Source organism: Talpa occidentalis, unplaced genomic scaffold (genome assembly GCF_014898055.3).
Source record: "Talpa occidentalis isolate TD23 unplaced genomic scaffold, MPIMG_talOcc4v2.1 talOcc4.2, whole genome shotgun sequence".
Taxonomy (NCBI): domain Eukaryota; kingdom Metazoa; phylum Chordata; class Mammalia; order Eulipotyphla; family Talpidae; genus Talpa; species Talpa occidentalis.
In genome coordinates, this window is record NW_023602073.1 from 55,721,365 (window position 1) to 55,740,566 (window position 19,202).

Genomic DNA, 19,202 nt, shown 5'->3' on the forward strand with positions numbered 1-19,202 from the left:
GGGACACAGCTCTTCTCCTTGGGTGCTTTGGACAAGAGACTGAAGTCACACTCACCCTCTCTCCGGGGGGGCCGTGGGGGCCATCACCACCTGATGTTCCCTGTGGAGGGAAACAGAGTGAGAGGAGTTATTTTCTTGGTATCTGGAGGTCGGAGGAGTTGAGGGGGGCCTGGGTTTAGGGGCAGATATGGCAGAAATGCTGCCAAGATCACTAACCTTAGCTCCAGACTTCCCAGTGGCACCTCGAGGTCCCCGCTGACCCCGCGGACCCTAGAGAGAAAGTGGGGAATTGTCAGAAAGACCCCAATGCTACTCTGGATCCTGAGACACATGCCTCCCTGCTGCACTCACCGTGGGGCCCCTCTCTCCCCGAGGCCCGGATTTCCCCGACAGGCCCTGGTGGGAACAAAGCAGAGACAACACACATCACCCAGGCTGCGACCCCCACAGAGGCTCCCTGTCCTCACAGCCTCTCCCTGCCCAGCTTACCCGCGCTCCCTTCTCTCCACCGGCTCCAGGAAAACCAGGAAATCCCAGGGATCCCTGGTGAGGATGGAGAAGGGGAAACATTGAGAAGTCAGGGATGGGAAAGGCCTGGAAGGGCCAGGGGGGTCAGGGGAGGGGCAGGAAGGCGGTGTGGGAGACCTGGGCTCTGGCCTTGGGCCAACCCCTGCTGCCATCTGAACCTCTGTTCCCTCATCTGCGGAATGGGGGCAGGCTAAACTCCCACAAGGTCCCCCACTGCTCTGTCCAGTGCTTTCTGAAACCAGTGGTCTGGGAAAGGAAAAGAGGGGTCACAAGTGAGGCCTCACATCACCTTGGGACCCTGGCGTCCAGGGTAGCCAGGCAGACCAGGAACACCCAGCTTGCCCTGTGGAAGAAGAGGGAATGATTAGGAGGCAGATTCCCCGGGGCCTCAGCCCTCAGCACTGGGGCCAGTCCCCACCCAGCTCTACTTTCCACCAAACCCCCAGCCCTGGCCCTCATTTCCCACCCCAGGGCTGCCTGACTTTTGTAACCTCTCCTTCCTGAGGGGATTCTCCTGACTCCAGCACTGAGTGTGGAGACTAAAGTCTTGCAGTTCCACCCAGCCCCCAAGTGTCAACCTCAGCCCCCTCTTCGCCAGCACACATTGCTGCTCCCCAAGACCAGCCAGTTCCTCATAGACCTCCATACCACAAGGCCCACCTCTGCTCCTTGGCTCATGCTCCACACAGCCCCAATTCCCCAGCACGCACCCCCCACACCCCTACCCCCAGGTGCTTCGGGGCTGTCTTTCCAAGACAGATGTGGAACAGATGTTGGGAGCAGGAACTCTGCAGCCTGACTAGTTGGGCCCAAGCCCCGGCTGGGTCCCTCATTGGCTGTGCAGCAACAAGCATCCTAACCTGGGGGACTGTAACAGGACCTGCCCCACAGCATTCCCCTGACCAGGTCGCCAGCAGCCCACAGAGCTTGTGCAGTGAGAGCGCAGAGGGTCTCAGCCTCACCTCTTCTTGGACCCTCCTTACTCCTCCTGCTCTGAGTCTGGGCACATTTCACTCTGCCCTGCACCTACAGTTTCCCTCCGAGACCTCCATGCCTTGTCCCCATCCATCTAGTAAACACTCATGACAGGGATTTTCTGTATACATATCCCCCTCAACCCCTCCAGTGTCCATAGGTGCCAGCTACAGAGAGGAGCATAATTAATGCATGGTCACCTTTGACTTACAGACATCAGGTGTGGGTGCCCCCAGGCCCACCCTGGCCCCAGTGCCCAGGTCCTCTTGCCCTCCACACAGGCACAGACCCCTTAGCACCCATCACCTTCTCGCCCATGAGCCCAGTGGGCCCAGGGTCTCCAGTGGGTCCAGTGCGTCCCTTCGGCCCCTCAGGACCATCCTCTCCCCTGGACCCAGGGACGCCGACCTCGCCCTGGGTGAGAGGGTTGGAGAGGTCAGTGCCGGGGATGCGGCATGGGGTTGGACCCCAAGAGGGAAGAGGTGGGTCCCAGTGAATCCCCATGGAGTGGTGGGGGGGCCAGAGCTATTGCAGGGAGAGCTGTGACAGGAGGACCGTTAGGGCACAGGCCCTGGGGTCGTCATGCTGCAGGGGTCAGTCTCTACAGAGAGCAGCACACTGGAGATGGGGAGATGGGGTGTCAAGGAAGTAGGCTGGCAATTGGGGCTCCAGCGTGGAGGATCACTGGGACACAGAGTTGGAGGCCAGTGTCGGGGTTTCTACTCACCCTGTCACCTTTCACACCCATGTCACCTTTGAACCCAGGAAAGCCATCCTCGCCCTGAGAAAGATGGGGGCGAGAAGACACCACAGATGACAGAGCTCCAGGGAGGGTAAAGCAGAGGAGTTGAGAGAAGGTGGGTAGAAGGGGTGGATGTTGGGAGGCGGGACAGGGTGGCGGTGAGGAAAAGGGAAGGCAGAAGGGCTGGCGTGGGCTGGACAGCTGGGGAGTCAAAGCACACCACTCACCTTTTCACCCTTATGACCTTTCAGACCCCGAATTCCATCCACACCCTACAGTTGGGGGTGGGGGGTAGAGACAGAGATCAGGGAATGGCATTTGGGTTGGAAGGGCTGAGCTCCCCTGACCGCAGCCCTTCTTTACCTTGACACCTCGAGGTCCCGGGTATCCCAGAGGACCCTGTGGTCCAGATGGACCCTGGAAGGAGAAAGAGAGGCATCCATGAAGGAGTCTCAGGGTGTCACTGCGGGGGCCGCAGGAGGTGGGAGAAATGGCAAGCACCACAGGGCCTGGGGCTAAGATGTTAGAGCCGCATGAATGAGGAGACAAAAATCCCAAGGGGAGTGGGGCCCAGGGTGGCAGAGCTTCCATTAGGGGATGAGAGGAGGCATGGCGATCTTACTTGGTTTCCTTTGGTTCCAGGGGGACCTTCCTTCCCAGGGTGACCCTTGGGACAGATAAAAGAGAATGTGACCACAGGCCCCCATCGCCTTTTTTGCACCCAAACTTCAGCCCAAATCCCCCTGTGACATAACCAAGCCGACTGACCGTGGGCAGGCCCCACCAGTGACCTCCCAGGGCAAGGGACTCGGTGTGGACAGTCAGTGAGGACTCTTGAAGGTCACTTACCAGCACGGAGGGACAAGGGTGGGGGGTGGAATAAGAAGTAGGGACCCACTCACCGGAGGTCCATCAGAGCCAGGCATACCAGGGAGCCCTGGTTTTCCTCGAGGCCCCTAAGGGAAAACAGGAGGCTCAGGGTCACAGAGGTGTCAGCTCTGAACATGGCTAAAGTCCCAACCAGGCATTTAGGGCCCTCCCCACACCCCTTCTCAGACATCCGCTGACCCCACATCACCTAGTCACTTACCTTCTCTCCATGGGGGCCAATGGCACCCTGGGGCCCAGGAAGACCCTACATACAAGGAGAGAGAAGTTACGGGGGCCTCATGGGATGAGTCCGTTTTTCCTCCAGCCCACACCCTCGACTCAGAGTATGTGTCAAGTCTTGAGACCCTTAATTTTCCATCTCTATCTGGGATCTGACTGACTTTGGAAGCCCAGGGGAAGTTGCTGAGGTTGGGGGAGGGGACAGACAGGACCACTCACCTGAGTGCCAGGAGTGCCTTGTTGTCCAGGAGGTCCTGGCTCTCCCTGGGGCCCCTAGAAACAGGCCACCAGGCAGGGGTCAAAAGGAGGTGGTAATAGAACAAAGAGGACAGGGAGCCAAGTCACATTGGCGGGGACCAAGAGGACAGGACCCAGAAGAGGCAGGGAGTCACTCCCCTACCATCCCTCCCGCCCCCCACTCACCAGGCTCCCTTTGGGACCATTGGGACCATCCATGCCTCGAACTCCCTGAAACATGAGCGGGGCGTGAGCAGGGCAGGGCTGGCCCTGGGAGATCTGTGGTTTCTGGGAGGCCCAGACATTCCAGAGGGTGAGCAGGGGTCAGACCTCTAATTCATCCCTAACGTAACCAAACATAGCAGTCCCAGATCCACAGGGCGTAGGTCTGAGGGTTTGTGGGTTTTGTTTTATTTTCCTTGAGGATTTTTCCTTTCTTCTTTTGTGGCTCTGGCCAGAGCCTTTGGTGCCCTGCACCACCAGGCCCTAAGAGGGCACCAGGGGGTGAAGACTGAAGCAGGGCTGGGGGTGTGGGGGTGGGGGGCAGCCAGGGAGGAGGAGCTGGAAGGGAGGGGATGGGGAAGGAGGAAGGGTGGAGCATTAGAGAGGTCAGGTCAAAAGTCAGAGGCAGTCACATACCGGAGGTCCAGGAATACCCGGTGGGCCTTTGGGGCCAAGGAGACCTCGTGGTCCCTGCATTCAGGTGGGGTGGGGGGAGAATGGCATGCATGGGTAAGAGAACTATGTGTCCCTTTCATGCCCATATCCTTCCTCTGGCATCCTCAGAGTCCCCGCTCCCAGTCTGAAGCCCTGAAAACTCACCGATTCTCCAGGCAGTCCCCGAGGCCCAATCTCCCCATCGTCTCCCTAAAGGAGGAGGACATGGTAAAGAAGCCATCTTCCAGACCCCTCCCACCCCCAGCCTCTGCCCTGACCACACTCACCCGCTCTCCATCCTCACCAGGGGGGCCAGACAGGCCCTGCACACCAGTATCACCCTGGAAAATGGGCAAACAGGAAAGATGGGACTCAGTCCCCAACACAGGCAGACACAGCCTGACCCTTCCCATTAACCAACCAGCCTCATTTAATGGGCTCTTGCTGAGACCCTCAGCCTCCCTCCCTTGTCTTGACATCCTTCCCTCCCCCCTTCATTGTACTCACCCTCATCACAATACCCTACCCCCCAATACTCACCCTGTGTCCCTTCTCCCCCGGTAGACCTGGGAGTCCATCAAAACCTCGGTCACCCTAAGGGGAAGGGGGGAAGCCCAAGTGAGGTCCCAGCCCCTTCCCACCACACCCCTCCGCACTGCATTCTGAACGGGGAGGAAATGCTACGTGGGGGAACCTGGGGAGCTGGTCATCCCCATAAATCAAATGAGCTCAGGTGGGACCGGGGAAGCAGAGAGGAAGCCACGTCTGTTACCTTCACTCCAGGTTCCCCAGGCATTCCTCGGGCTCCGTCAGCGCCTGCTCGGCCCTGCAGGGACAAGGGAATGTCAGCACAAGTGGAAGCACCGGAAGCACCTTCCAGCTCCACACCCGCCTCCTACCCACTCCCATCCCGCCCCCAGCTCACTCACCCTTCGCCCAGCCTTGCCAGGGGGGCCTGTGAGTCCCTGAGGTCCTCTGGGGCCCTGTGAGGGAGAGTCAAGGGTGCGTTAATGGAGATTCAGGGGGAGCCACTGATCTGTGAATCAGCTGGAAAGGGGTGTCACCTGAGGTCCTAGGTCTCCAGATTCTCCTTTCAGGCCAGGGCTCCCAGGTTGTCCCTGTGAAAGAGAGGATAGTGATGTTGAAGCATGCACCCGATAGTAACCTCAAAACCCTCCCCAAACAAGCAAAATAATTTTCAATTTGATCTCTTTCCAGAACTATCCATGCCCCCCCACATATAAACACAGGATTCTCTAACCAATACCCCACTCACTCACCAAGGGGCCAGGGCGGCCTGTGTATCCCATCGGACCAGGGGGGCCACGGAGTGCCAGCTAGGAATCAGGGGAGACAACAGAGCTGAGGAAAAGGCAGCTGGAGAACTCCCCACCACACACACACACACACACACACACACACACACACACACTCCAAATTCACCTCTGCAGTCAATCCTGGTTCCACTGCCCTATATTCTCTCCACGTTTCCTCTCAGTCCCAAACCAACCCAGGCCTTCCCCTACCCTATATTCACTCCAAACAGCCCTTCCAACCCCTCCTAGAGTCCACCCTTCCCCGCCACACCCCTCTCCACGAAGATGCCCCCAGCCCTACTCACCCGTGCCTGCTGCAGAATTGCCTGGGCCTGGGCCTCCTGGGCTGCCACGACAGGGCCCTTCTCACCCCCACTACTACCAAACCGGAACTGAGGGGCAAGAAGAGAAGGTTCAGATTCTCTTCCAGGAAATCCAAGTGGCCCTTGTGGCCAGAGGGGTCATCCAAGATTTCTGCCCCATCCCCCAGGTTCTAGGTCACACCCATGCCCTCTTCCAGGGCCCTTCCCAGAGGTTTTCAGAAGTTCAAATCCTGTCCTCTTCCCCTACTTTCTAGCCTCCTTCTCCTAAAAGCCTCTCCCTTGGTTCTTGAGCTCCTGAAATAAAAGATTTTCCATCTGGTTTTTGATGATCCAAGTTTGGTTCTAAATGATCCAAGTTTGGGTCTAGGTCACTTCAAAAGGCCCAGTCTCTCCAATCTAAAGAGATCAGTCTCTTTGAGACAACGCCTTAGCATCCTGGCCTTCCAGTTCTTGGTGACACAGCACCATCCCCCTGCCCTCCCCATCAGTTCATTCCAAAGCCTGGAAGACAACTTACTGGGAGCATGAGGGATGTGCCGGGAGGGCCAGGGGCCCCATCAGATCCAGGGAGCCCTGCTCGGCCAGGGGGGCCCTGAAGTAAGGAGAGAAGGAGGAGAGGTGATAGATGGGGGGATATAGGAATCCTGGCATCATTTTGCAAGTCTCCTCAAATGGACAGATATAGATTTCCCTAGATCTTTCTGGAGCCCCCTCCCCTCCATGGAGAAAAATAAGGGTAAGACACCAGACTATTCCCCTCCCCAACCAGCCCCTCTGCCCTTCATTCTGATTGCCAGGGAGCACACCAGCCCCTCATTCATTAATCGCTAGCTAATGAGGAATCACTGACTTGGTACCCGTGTTGGGTACTAGTGGCTTTTCTGTAGGCCTCCCCCAAATGCATGGATAATCCCTTACCCTCTCTCCAGGGTCCCCAACTGGACCTGGGTTGCCCTGGATGCCAGGAGGACCAGTCAATCCCTGAGGGACAAAAGAGGTGGGAGTCAGGTGCAGGCGTTCAGACAGAAAAGGGTATGTGGCTGAGGGGTGGTGCCTACAAAAGGGATTTGGGAAAGTTTGTCTGGAAGGAGCTCAGGAGCTCTGAGAAGTTCTGGGAATGTGGGAAAGATACAGGGGAGTGTGTAGGAGAGGCCTCTGGATAAAAGAATGGAGGTTAACATATCACATTAGACTCACCGCAGGGCCTTCTGGGCCAGGGGGCCCCTCCACTAGCATACCCTGGGGAGTCAAAGGTTTAAAGTCAGAGGCTACAGGAGCAGTGTGCGCACGTGCGCGCGCACACACACACACACACACACACACACATACACACTTCTTCCTTCCCTTCCACCATTCTCAGCTCATTGACCAGTGTGACTTACAGGTTCCAGCACTGCAGGCTCCCCCTTCTCTCCCTTCAGCCCCCGGGATCCATGGGCAGCCTGAGGGAGACACACATGTAACCCCCAGTGGGACCAGTGAGCAGCCAGGACACCAGGACTGCCCCATCCCAACCCCCACAACCCCCACCTTCATTCCCAAGTCCCCTGGAGATGTCCCAGACCCTACTTCCAAATCCCCAGCCCACCCCCAAGGCACCCTCCCCAACAGCTCCTTCCCAAAACAGATCTCAGTCAGACAAGAAACCTCAGGGCCCCCCTCCCCGGCCTATCTCAGCAAACAAAATCTCATCTATACAAGAACCTCTTTTAGAAAGTTTTCCATATCCTCCCCGGGATTCCAACCCACACCCCAAACTTCCCAAATCCTCTTCTAAAGAACCCCACCTAGGCCCCAAACTCCCTCTGAGCCCAGGAATCCTTAGAACTTTAAGGAGTCATTAACTTCCTCACCCTTAGCCCAACTCACCAAATAAGAATCTCTTCCAAGATAGTGGGTAGATTCTTATTTGGGCTTGGAGGGAAGGCATAGATCCATATGAGAATCTGATGCAATCTATGGAAACTTTCTCCAGAAAAGAAAAACTGTATGCCTTCTACATAGGATTTTGCTTAGACTTTCAAGAGTTTTACAAGTTAAAACCTCTCCAGAGGTTAAACATCCATACCCTAAGTAGATTTGGAGGTCAATCCCTACTGATTTTCCAAACTTAGACTTTGTAACAAGTTTTTGGAAAAATACAGCTCTTGGGCTATTGTTCAAACCCTGGAGCAGACCCTCCCTAAAGTCCCCTCAGTCTCTCTGCCAGCAAAGCTGCTCCATTCTTGCTTTGGCACCTCCAAGCCCACCAGCTCCCTCTCTTCCACTCAGATGCCCACCCCCAGCTCTAAGGCCAGAATCAAGGTAAGGGCGAGGAGAACGGAGGACATTCAGGACCACCCCTACTCTCTCAACAAAGATCTTTAGAACCCCCCCCTCCACTGCCATCCTGATCAAACAGTAATGATCAATTCCCAAACACCCCCATGCCCCAGATCAGCTCCAAATTTCTAAAAAGCAGCACAAAGGAAAGGCAGCAGAGTGTCAAGGGTGGCGAGATGCGAGAAGGGAGATGTAGGAGGAGCAGCAGGGTAAGGAGGCAGCTCTAACTGCAAGGCAGGCAAAAGATGAAATCGAGTAGATAGGAAATATCTCAACTGACGAGGAAAGAGATTGACGACATGGCACACGAAAGAGACAGAACAAAGGGACAAATACTTAGAAGCAAGAATGATGCCAAGGCCAAGGAAAATTAAACAAGATGGGTAGAAATTGAACTGGACAAACAGGAAGTGGCGGGACAGAAGGAAAGCAGCCAAGAAAAGAGGATCCGGGAAGTGGACTTTCAACAGCAACATGGCTACCAGGACCGAGAGAGAAAAGGAATTCACAAAACAGACAGAAAGGGGAAAGGCACTATGACAATGAAATGCAAGTCTTCCAGAAAACACAAACATCAAGGCTAGTGCACACAGGAAATGGCCATGATAATATCTAGGTCCACAATGGAAGTTTTATGATTTGAATGACCTGAGACACACAGGAAATGGCTTATTATCAAAGGAAATTGTCCAATATTGGAGGAGGTAGGAGGGTGAGATCAAAGGACACTGCCACAGACAGCATGATAAACTAGAGCCAAGATACAAATAACAAGTCTCTTTCAGTCCAATCTGATACAGTCACCGAGATGGACACCACGGCTGGCACAGACAAGACAAGAGGGACAGACAGAAAGAGACCTAAGTCAGAAAATGTGACATAGGAAGCCAGATCATTTAGCAGCAACATGGATAAGAAATTGTTTTGACCAAGAAGAAATGATGGTGACAGACTGAAAGTGGACACGAGGGGCTTGTTGACTAAAAGCTTTATTACATCAGCTTGATTGAGACAGGAAGTGGCCGAGAAGACAGGAAGTGACCGTAGTTTTAAAAAAGAAAAATTGCCCTGGGCAGAAAGACCCAGAAAGAGTCAGAGCATAAGACATTTGGCAAGGGAAGGCAGGAAGTAATCTTTTCAAGCACATACACTTCACGTGAACAGAAATAACAAACCACCAATGGGAAGTAGCTCACAGCCAACAGACAATACTTGAAAACAACAGGAAGCGACCCTTCTAGCTCTCTCTGCAGGTCAAGGATGGCAGAGGAGCTTCTTTCACTTACGGCTCCTGAGTGAGCTGTCTCCGCAGAGAGGGCAGGGCCAAGCTCCGTCTCCTCGCGATAATCGTCCCCATAGCCATAGGCGTAATCGTAGGGCCCTGCTGGGGGGTCTGTGCCACCCTCCCCATATTCCTCTGTCAGGAACCTGTCGGCTGTGGAGGGGACCTGGAGATCTGTCTGCTCCTTCCCGAGGACGGGTAGGGAGAGGGGTAGACAGGGGCATTAGGGCTGAGAGGAGGTTTCCCCTGAGACCCGGGGTGTGCCAATTTCTAGCCCAAAGGATTCTGAGGGTAATTGGGTCTGGAGATTTTCTCCCAAGAAGAGCAAGGAGCGGTTGCCTAGAAAGGGGATGACCATGGAAGGCTTCAAATGAGGAGGGATGTCCAGAAAACGGGCTCAGTAGAAAGAAATGAAGAACAGAAGGGCGGCCGGAGGGCTGGACATGGAGCATATAGTCCAAGGGGTCCAGATGGTCCTGGACCCCTTTCTCTCTCATGCGAGACAAAGGGGTCCGGGAATGACCAAAGAAATGGAAGGGAAGATGGGGAGAGGAGAAAAAAGTGAGCATTGGATAGAAAGATGACTCCTGGGAACAGAAATAGAACAGTGAAATCATTTGGCACCAACATGGAGAGGAGGGTACTCCAGAATCAGAGGACAAGGGAAGCAGACACAGACACTGACGGAAAATGGCTGTACCAAGAAACAAGCAGACCAGGGGGCCTGTAGTGACCAGAAGACAGGAGGCCACCGATGGGGATGACGAAGAGCCCTCCGGCCAGAGGAGGGGCTGACTCATCAAGACGACAAGGGGCCAGGGGAGTGGGTGACAGATGCCCACGGCTCCCAGCGAGGTGAGGGTGGGGTTGGAGTTACCTCCTCAGGGGGTGGCAAAGGACTTGACTCCAGGATTCCTTCCTCTTCTCCTGGGATGGGGTCCTAGCCCCAAGTGGAAGGGGGAGAAGAATAGCAAGGGGCAGGGAGGAAGGAGAAAGGTTAGTGGGAAGGGAGGCAAAGCAGCACCTCGTTACCCCCTGAGAACAGTGTGTGTGCTGGGGGGTGGGGGAAATCTCAGATCTTGCAGTCCCTTGGAGGGGGGACAGTGAATCTCCAAGGTGATAGAGATTTAGGGGCAGAGATCTGGATACCCCGGCTCTACCTGCCGGTAACCGCTGCCTCTGGTCCTGGGGGGGGCCCGGGCAGTGGAGGGAGCTGCCCTCCGAGCTGGGCTTCGGGAGGGGGGAGGCTGGCCCCGTGCTGGGCGGGAACCTCCAATTCGAGAGGGCCTCCGGCCTGATGAGGGGGACGCCTGCCTGGCCGCTGACCTCTTGGCAGGTGGGGTAGGCTTTCGGGGAGGGGTCCGACGCCCCCTGGGGGAAGGGGGAGCCCTGTGTTTGGGGCTTAGAGGGCGCTGCAGCAGAGAGACATGAGAAGGGACAGTGAGGAAACTCCCATAACCTAAATGCACAGCGTCTCTCCCAGCTGATGCCAGGGGAGGAAGGTGGCACAGATGTCTGCAAGGTGTGGTGGGAGGAATGGGAGGAATGAAGGGGTCCCTCAAGTTTACCTGATAATCAGGGGTCGTTCCCGCAGTCATCTCATCATAATAGGGGGGTTCGTAGTCATAGTAGACCGACTCAGTGGGCTGGGGTCAGTGGGGATAGGTAGGAAGGGAATTGGGGGGGCAGGGGAGGAAAGGGAAATGAGGAGGTAGGGTGGGAGTTGAGGTGGGGACCAAAGGAGAGGTTGGGGGTCAGGAGGGAGATGGGGAGGGGTGGGCCCCGCATGTGGGACAAAAGCAGACACAATTAAGAGATTGGCCCCCCCCTCTTCACACCATTTACCCCAGATCATATCTGTCAACCTAAAAATCTGGACCTCACCCTATTCAGAGTCTCCTTTCCTTCCCCCCCCAACCTTATCCTGCACCTCCAAGTGCAGGGGCCCAGAGACAGTCCAGCCCCCAAGTCCCCTCAGCCCACTGCTCCTGTGGGATTCCCTCTGTCACTTCTTCCCCATTTCTCCCCCAGGCCTTACCATTTGATCTGCTTTCTCCCTGTCTCTCTCTCCCTACTCTGCCCTCCCAGCCTCCACCAATCTCTTAATTCAAGGAAGGGACGGGAAACCCAATTCCAGGAAGACTGGAAGAGGAGGAGACACAAGCAGGGGACACATCCCCCAGCCAGGAATTCTTCCTAATGACTCTTTTTATTTTTAAATGAAAATAAAAAGGCCGATGAATGAGGGGAGGAGAGAGCTGGGAGCTGGGAGGCATGTTTGGGGAGGGGAGCCAGGGAGGGAGAACAGGAGTCTAAAATAGGATGGGGAGCGCTGGAATATTGGAGGAATTCTCCTAGGGAGATGTCTGGGTGTCCTCCCTCCCTGGGGTGTGCTGCAGTTGGGGGTTCTCCTGGCTGCCTCACCTGTCGCTGGGGTTCCTGGTTCTGTGGCCTGTGAAGCCTGGATGGTTGCTGCTTTGGAGACCTCTGGGCTCTGCGAGGTTGTTGGTTCTGAGGTTTCTCCGTCCAACTCCCCTCACACTCCAGATCCTTCTGGTCACAGGAGTCATAGGCAGCTTGCACCCCCGGGACAATGACAAGCTCCTGGACATCACCCTGCAAAGACATGAGGAAGACACAGCAATGGAAGGAGGCAAAGAGGCCTTCAGAGGCAAAAGGGACAGGCTAGAACAAAGGTAGGGTCCAATCCTAAGTAAAACTGTATCAGGAGAGAAGGTCATTATCAGTCTCCCCATGTGCCCTGCCCTTTCAAAGGCTCTTCTTACTCATCCTCCCATTGGCCCCTCACCACTGGAAAAGTCCATACCACAAGGATCTCTGTGCCCATTTTTCAGATATAGTCTATTCTGAAATGCTTAAGGCAGCAATTACTAGCCCAAGGTCACCTGCGGTGGTAGGTAGAATTCAGGCCTTCCAACTCTAAATTCAATAGACTTTGCCTCTTTCCTGCCCTAGTGGGTCATGCATGAGCCTTCTCACAGGAGTTTCTGAAGACAGAGGCCCAGGCTTAGTTGGCAGAGATGATAAGAATTCTCAGGACCTCTACAAATGGGGGCCCAGGGAGTCACTTCCAAATTCCATTTATTTGTGCCCACACATGGTGCTTAGCACACCCTGTCTTGTTTTATAGTTTTAGGATATTATCTCGTCTCCAGAGTCAAACTGGGAACTCCTTGGGCTAATTGAGATCTTGTGGTACTCTGTGTTCCCAATGGCAATGGCATAGCAGGTATTCAGTAAATGTAGACTGGCTGAGTGGGCTGAACAGATGGATGGGTGGGTGGGTGGGTGGGTGGGTGGGTGGATGGGTGGATGGATGGATGGATGGATGGATGGGTGGGTGGGTGGATGGGTAGATGGATGGATGGATGGATGAGTAGATGGGTGGGTGGATTGGTGGATGGATGGATGGATGGATAGATGGATGGATGGGAAGGTAGATGGGTGGATGGATGGGTGGATGGATGGATGGATGGATAAATAGGGACACACTGACTGGATTTTGAATGAATGTATGTAGGGGTGGGTTGGTAGGTAGATAAATGGAAGGCAGAGAGTAAGTGGAGACACACTGGTAGGTAGGTGGATGGAAGTGACTGTGGGTGAATGAATGGTTGGATGGGGAGACAGTGAATGAGGAGATAGGAAGGTGAATGGACAGGCGGGTACATAAATGCTTACACGCAAGGGTAGATGGAGTAGGTGGGTGAATGGTTGAGTGGATAGATGGAGGGATGGGTTAAAGACGATGGAGGGTTTAGAAGATTAGATGGGCTGTTCAAAGAAGAGAGGGGGCCTCCCTGGTGGTACAAGGGGTTAAGCACCACTCTATGAAGCTAGCTGCAGCCCCTGCAGCATGAGTTCAATCCCTGGTCAGGGAGATACCCACATGGTGCTGCAGACCTCTCCTGACTCACCTGCTGCTTCCCTCAGCAGTGTATTTCAGTCAGTCTGCCTGTTCTGTTCCCCACTCTGTCTCTGGTGAATCCTCCCACCTCCATACCTCTGGCCTGTACCCCAGTTCTTGTATGAATAAATGAATATATCTTTTAAAAAAGTAAAGTAGGGCCTCCCGGGTGGCGCAGCTGTTGAGTGCTGGGTTGCGAGGCAGCCTGCAGCCTCTGCAGTGCCGGTTCAATCCCTGGCCACTGGGTGAGGGCCCCACATGGCACCCAGACCTCTCCTGCCACCCGCTGCTCCCCTCAGCAGTGTGCTTCATCAGTCTGCCTGTTCTGCTCCCCACTCTGTCTCTGGTGAATTCTCTCACCCTCCTGCACTTCTGACTGTACCCAGTGCTTGTATAAATAAATAAATAAATCTTTAAAAAATAAAATAAAATAAAACTGAAGAAATTTCAAAAAAAATTAAAAAATAAAGTAGAGAGGGGCAGAGTGGGGGTGGAGGGCGGGGAGGGAGTGGGCAGGTGTGTGGCTACAAGCCTGAATGCTGGGTGAGTGTGAAATGGATGCTATGACTTGGTGACGGGTAACTGGATTGCTGGATAGATAGATCAGTTGAAAAGATGGATGGATGGACAAAATAATGAAGACTGGGCCTCCCTGGTGGCGCAAGGGGTTAAGCACCGCACTATGAAGCAATCCACAGCCTCTGCAGCACGAGTTCAATCCCCCGTGGGCCAGGGAGCAACCCACATGGCGATGCAGACCTCTCCTGTCCCGCCCGCTGCTCCCCTCAGCAGTGTATTTCAGTCAATCTGCCTGTTCTGTTCCCCACTCTGTCTCTGATGAGTCCTCTCACCCCCGCACACACACCTCTGGCCTATACCCCAGCTCTTGTATGCATAAATAAATAAACCTTAAAAAAAACAAACAAACGAACTAATGAAGACTGAGTGACAGACTACGTGACTATGGATGGTCCTGCCATAAGTGGACCCCTAGTTTTCCTAGAGAGAAAATTAACCTTGAAGATAAAAAATAGAAATAAAATACAGGAAAAATGAAGGACTAGGCCATGGGAAGTTGGAATACTGGAGGCAAAAGTTGAGTGGACACAAGTTATAGCATCAGAAATCCCTCCACTCTCAGATTGCTCTAGTTACCTCAAAGACTTCTTCATCCAGGATACGGGCACCAAAGATTATCACTCCACGGGTGTCCAATACCGGACGAACACTTCGGGGAAGGGGGCGGGTAACTCGCTTCTTACAGTCAACTATGAGGGTGACAGACTGACCCTTCACAGCCACAGCCACCCGGTGCCACCTGTCATGGGGGAGAGGTTCAAGTGACTGACCATAGGGGGAAAAGTCAAAGGATTAGGGTGCAGTTGATGGAAAGTTTGGAGCCAAAAATACAGCAGCAATCACAAGACACTTCTTTAGTGCTTACAAGGCACCAGGTACCATGAGATAATTTTCCCATTTGATTTTCAAGATTCTATTATCCCTATTTTAAAGACATAGAAACTGAGGCTCAAAAAAAGTCATGTAACTTGCCCAAGGTACAGAGAATCCTCCATGCAAAGATTTAAAATCTAAAGTCTAGGCTGGGCCTCCCTGGTGGCGCAAGGGGTTAAGCACTGCACTATGAAGCAGTCCACAGCCTCTGTAGCATGAGTTCGATCCTTAGCCGGCCAGGGAGAAATCCACATGGCGAGACAGACCTCTCCTGTCTTCCCCGCTGTTCCCCTCAACGGTGTATTTCAGTCAGTCTGCCTGTTCTGTTCCCCACTCTGTCTCTGGTGGATCCTCTCACCCCCCGCATCTCTGGCCTATACACCAGCTTTTGTATTGTATGCATAAATAAATAAAAATCTATAAAATAATAATAAAAATAAAGTCCAGACTTCGGGCTAGAAGTGAACAAAATAGTATGGGCAGTGGGTAGGTGAAGTGTGACCAAAAGGGCTGGCAGGGTTTCCTAGTTGAGGGAGTTCTGAGGATGGGATCCAAAAGAGAGCTCCTGAAAGTGTAGGCCAAGCCAACCAGAGGAGCAAGCTGACTTACTTGCCATCTGCTAGGCTGAGGCCTCGGAAGACTGGCTGAGCTGGGGGTCGAGGCCGTCCAGTCTGGTCCTCATACAGGAAGCGGACAGGTCGGCCAAGCTCCAGGCCCAGCTGTCGGACGCCCTGGGCACTGTAGAGGGTCAGGAGGGGAGCCTGCAGTCCAGGGCGGGTCCGGACAGCAGCCAGCAGAGAGAAATCTTTGGGGAAGCCTCCTAGTACCCGAGAGAGACACACCAGTGGAATCTTGGTAAAGAGAGCCATAAACCCCTTCCCTTCTAGAGTCTGGTCCCAGACCCCACCCCATGACCTCCTCCAGCTCCCCCTCATCTCCCACATCAACCATACCTGGGAAGAGCTGGCGGGTGGGTGCACTGAGCTGGGCAGGTCGGGATACTCGATAGGCCACATCAGCTGGACAGATGCCCCTCGCCTTCCGGACACCATCAGGGAGGGCGGGGAACCTCAGGGCCCGGAGCACATCCACAGGGGCTGTACCTGGGGGAGTCCAGGGGGTCAGGGGAAGGGATACACCCTCAGGTGAGTCTAGAAAGGGCACATTTGGGGTCTAGAACTCAGTTTCCTGGGGCTCAAACTCTCTGGGAGGTAAAGATGAGCTCTTCCTTACTTGCTCAGGAATGGCCCTGAACAGAGGAAAGGAAACCAGAGTCACCTGGGAAAAGGCAGCAGTGGTGCGCTGCCTCCCCCACCCCCATATTCAGTCCCAGGCCCTGTCCTGCCCCTCCCCCTCCCAGGGTCTCCCTCAGCCCTGCTCTGGACTCACTCCATGCCATCTCTCTCAGCTTTCCGCAGATCTCGCCTCTGTGTGTCACTTACTCTCTTTGTCTCTGTGTTGGTTTTTCTGTCTCCCTGTCCTCCCCCACTGTCCTCACACTCTAACTTTTTCTTTCCCAGTCTCTCTCCTGCTCTCTCACTTCTTTTCCCTATCTCTCAGTCTCTCAGTCTCTGGCCCGTGTCCCGTGTCTCCAGCACAAACAACATCTGGGCAATCGATCACCCTGGGCACAGGAGGAGCAGGGGGGCGTCGCCAGGGAGGGAGCACAGGGGCAGTGTGGCCATGGGGAAACGGCTTCAAACTTTCCTGCTTCTTGAATTTGGGGAGGTGGGCACCAGATGAGGAAGTAGATACAAGACAAAGTCACCCCCCAGGAATCTGTGCCCCAGGCTTAGGTGATGAGCAGGGGGGTGGGAAGACTGAAGCTGCCACGCGGAACCAGAGCTGGTCCAGGGCCTCCAGCCACACATCTGTGGATCCCATCAGCATCCTTGCCCAAAATGCAGGCAAGCTCCCCGCACCTGGAACTTCTCCCCTGCCCCACAGCCCCGCACCAGCCCTGTCCACCTAGAATTCAGCTTCATAAGGTTCAAACTCCAAGGAAGATGAAAGTCACCCCTCACATTTTCCCCAACACGCACACTACTCACACCATCAGCTCCAGACTGGAAAAATCCCAAAGAAAGTTCCAGCAAGACTTTCATAGAAGTGTGGGGTAGGGCAAGGGCCAGAGCGATCAGGAGAGCAGAGCTGGGTGGAGTGGGTGAGGTGGGGCGGGCAGGCAGAGAAAAGGCCCTTTGAGTCCAGGAGCCGGGAAACCACGGCCTTGCCCCTCCGCCCCCCCTCACTAGCCTGGCCCCCACATGTGGCAGCTCCGCAAACACCAACACACAAGGGCCGCTTTGAAAGACGAAGGGTGAGTGAGACAGAGACACAGAGACTCACAGAGACCCCAGGCCAAGGAGACCTCAGAGGCCCCTGAGCTCCACCAAAGCCCAGGAAAGTACAGTTCCATCCTATAGACAACCTACCCACAAGTCTGCCCACCCGCTTCCCAACTCACTCCACCTATGTGCCCCGCTGTCTCCAGCCCCGGTCTGCCCCACAGGCTCTACCCCATCACCCGCAATACTAGACCCCTGGCCGCCAAATGCCCCTTGTGAATTTCACACTAACCCATTTCCCTATGGCGTCCCCCCTCTGCCCACTCAACCCCCAAATAAGAGACAATCATCTCAGCCATGCCCCTGCCTCCATGCTAGAGGGTCTCCTTCCCCCCAGAAAGACACCTACAGTCTACAGACTTCAATTTCCTATCCCTGAACCTCAGAGTCCTTCCATCTTGGAAATTCTTCCTTCCGTAATCTAAAGTTTTTATGATGATATCCTGACCATTTCCTCTCCAGAGCAGGGAAGAAATGAGAAGTTAAGTTATACGATAATCAGCCACCAGAATTTCCAGGAGTTGGGGGGGGTCCCCCAACTACCTAGGACCTAAGTGCTCCCAGTCCCTTCTCTCTGACATCAATTCCCTCTCCTAGGAGCCAGGCCTTATAGATCCTGGGAAAAAGAAGGAAAGGATTGGGGTTGTGGACACCAGGGTCCCACGGGAGCCCTGTTGGCCAGAGGGGGAGGGGTGGGGCAGGAATGCAGAGAGTTGGCTCCCGCCTGAGACACCTGATCCCGGCCTGTCCAGCGGCCGTCCTGTTGGCAGCCAGCCCCAGTGCTCCCCAGAGCCAGCCGCGTGGCAGCATCGAGGGCACAGGGAGGGGGAAGGGGATTCTGTTGGGGGGGGCCAGTGGACTAATATTTCAGGTGTCCCTCCTTTCTCTACTTACTAGGACCTGCTCTGGCCACAGATGCTTCCCCCTTATACGAGAGATATATACAGAAAGCGCAGAAGACATGTACATACGCTGCACCCGTGGACACTGGCATCTACCCCACACCCACCCCAGCAGTGCTGGACCACACTCGCCCTGACCATCTCAAGTTCTAGTAGAAGGCCCCAGCATCCAGGTCCTCTCATGGTGCACTAAGAGGCACTCCCACCTCTCAGCCTTTCCTGCCTTCCCCCAGTCACATCCTGGCTCTGAGGGACCCAGGGTGTCCTGCCCTCCAGCCTGGAACCTTGACACTCCCCCATACTCCTTTTGAGACTCAGAATCTCCGCCTCAGGCATCGGCTGTCTCCTACCACAGGGACACTCAGAGCTCCAGTCGGACTCTGGCAGCCCCAGCATCGGGACAGGTAAGCCCCTCTTACCTGCCCAGGCCCGGGCGGTGCTCAGCCCCAACACCAGCGGCACCAGCAGGACCAGGCGATGGCAGCGGCTGCACCGCTCCATAACTGGTTACCGGAACGCTGGGTCCCAGGGGCCCTGAGGCTGCGGGCACCTCGAGGCTGACAGGAGAGTCAGGCTGTGAGCCGCGGACGCCTGGGTCCCGCGATCAAAGGCTGTCGGGTGGTGACAGCGCTCAGCCGCCCAGCTCCATGCAACGAGGCGCCGTCGGGGCTCCGGGGCTGCTCCCTCCTCGGTGGCCGCCGCTCCTGTGTGTCCCGGGCCACCCCGGCAGCCCAGAGCCCCTACCTCGCCCCCGCCCCCGGCCCAGCCCCCGCCTCCAGCCGCCCGCCCACAGCCACGGAGGGGAAACCCCACCCTCGATCTCCACCTGGGGAGGCGGGGCGACAACCTTCCCTCGCTGACCCTCGTTCAGCTCGCCCCTGCTCTCCGCAGAGAATCAGTGTCCTGCACCCTAAAATTCTCTTTTCGGTAATCCCAATACCTCTTCCCCAGCCCTTTCCTTTTCTAGGGCCCGGATGTCCAGTTACATCCCCCCACACACCCCAGTTCACCACCTCTGGGGAGGCCAGAACCCCCTTTTTGCAAAGTCCTGGGCGGGACTTCGGGCACAGTCAGTGGGTGGAG

General features: G+C 55.2%; 1 protein-coding gene across 2 annotated transcripts in view; it reads right to left on the reverse strand.

Moving 5' to 3' along the window:
- COL11A2 (collagen type XI alpha 2 chain) overlaps positions 1-18,829 on the reverse strand; it is a 29,487-nt gene extending 10,658 nt beyond the window's left edge. Inside the window, exons 1-35 of one of the 2 annotated variants that reach the window (XM_037519501.1) lie at positions 18,539-18,829; positions 15,826-15,975; positions 15,482-15,692; positions 14,576-14,738; positions 11,917-12,108; positions 11,061-11,138; positions 10,370-10,432; positions 9,497-9,676; positions 7,271-7,330; positions 7,086-7,127; positions 6,807-6,869; positions 6,406-6,480; positions 5,871-5,957; positions 5,530-5,586; positions 5,314-5,367; positions 5,179-5,232; positions 5,022-5,075; positions 4,790-4,843; positions 4,537-4,590; positions 4,415-4,459; positions 4,232-4,285; positions 3,779-3,823; positions 3,575-3,628; positions 3,336-3,380; positions 3,148-3,201; positions 2,868-2,912; positions 2,609-2,662; positions 2,473-2,517; positions 2,231-2,284; positions 1,810-1,917; positions 818-871; positions 490-543; positions 352-396; positions 217-270; positions 56-100 (exon numbers count right to left, since the gene is read on the reverse strand). In XM_037519501.1, the coding sequence (XP_037375398.1) occupies positions 56-100; positions 217-270; positions 352-396; positions 490-543; positions 818-871; positions 1,810-1,917; positions 2,231-2,284; positions 2,473-2,517; positions 2,609-2,662; positions 2,868-2,912; positions 3,148-3,201; positions 3,336-3,380; positions 3,575-3,628; positions 3,779-3,823; positions 4,232-4,285; positions 4,415-4,459; positions 4,537-4,590; positions 4,790-4,843; positions 5,022-5,075; positions 5,179-5,232; positions 5,314-5,367; positions 5,530-5,586; positions 5,871-5,957; positions 6,406-6,480; positions 6,807-6,869; positions 7,086-7,127; positions 7,271-7,330; positions 9,497-9,676; positions 10,370-10,432; positions 11,061-11,138; positions 11,917-12,108; positions 14,576-14,738; positions 15,482-15,692; positions 15,826-15,975; positions 18,539-18,620 (2,628 nt within the window). In that variant the 5' untranslated portion in view covers positions 18,621-18,829. Of the gene's footprint in view, positions 1-55; positions 101-216; positions 271-351; positions 397-489; positions 544-817; positions 872-1,809; positions 1,918-2,230; positions 2,285-2,472; positions 2,518-2,608; positions 2,663-2,867; positions 2,913-3,147; positions 3,202-3,335; positions 3,381-3,574; positions 3,629-3,778; positions 3,824-4,231; positions 4,286-4,414; positions 4,460-4,536; positions 4,591-4,789; positions 4,844-5,021; positions 5,076-5,178; positions 5,233-5,313; positions 5,368-5,529; positions 5,587-5,870; positions 5,958-6,405; positions 6,481-6,806; positions 6,870-7,085; positions 7,128-7,270; positions 7,331-9,496; positions 9,677-10,369; positions 10,433-11,060; positions 11,139-11,916; positions 12,109-14,575; positions 14,739-15,481; positions 15,693-15,825; positions 15,976-18,538 lie in introns of those variants that run through there. The other variant, XM_054698714.1, reaches the window with a different exon arrangement.
- Between the last annotated feature and the right edge of the window lie 373 nt (positions 18,830-19,202).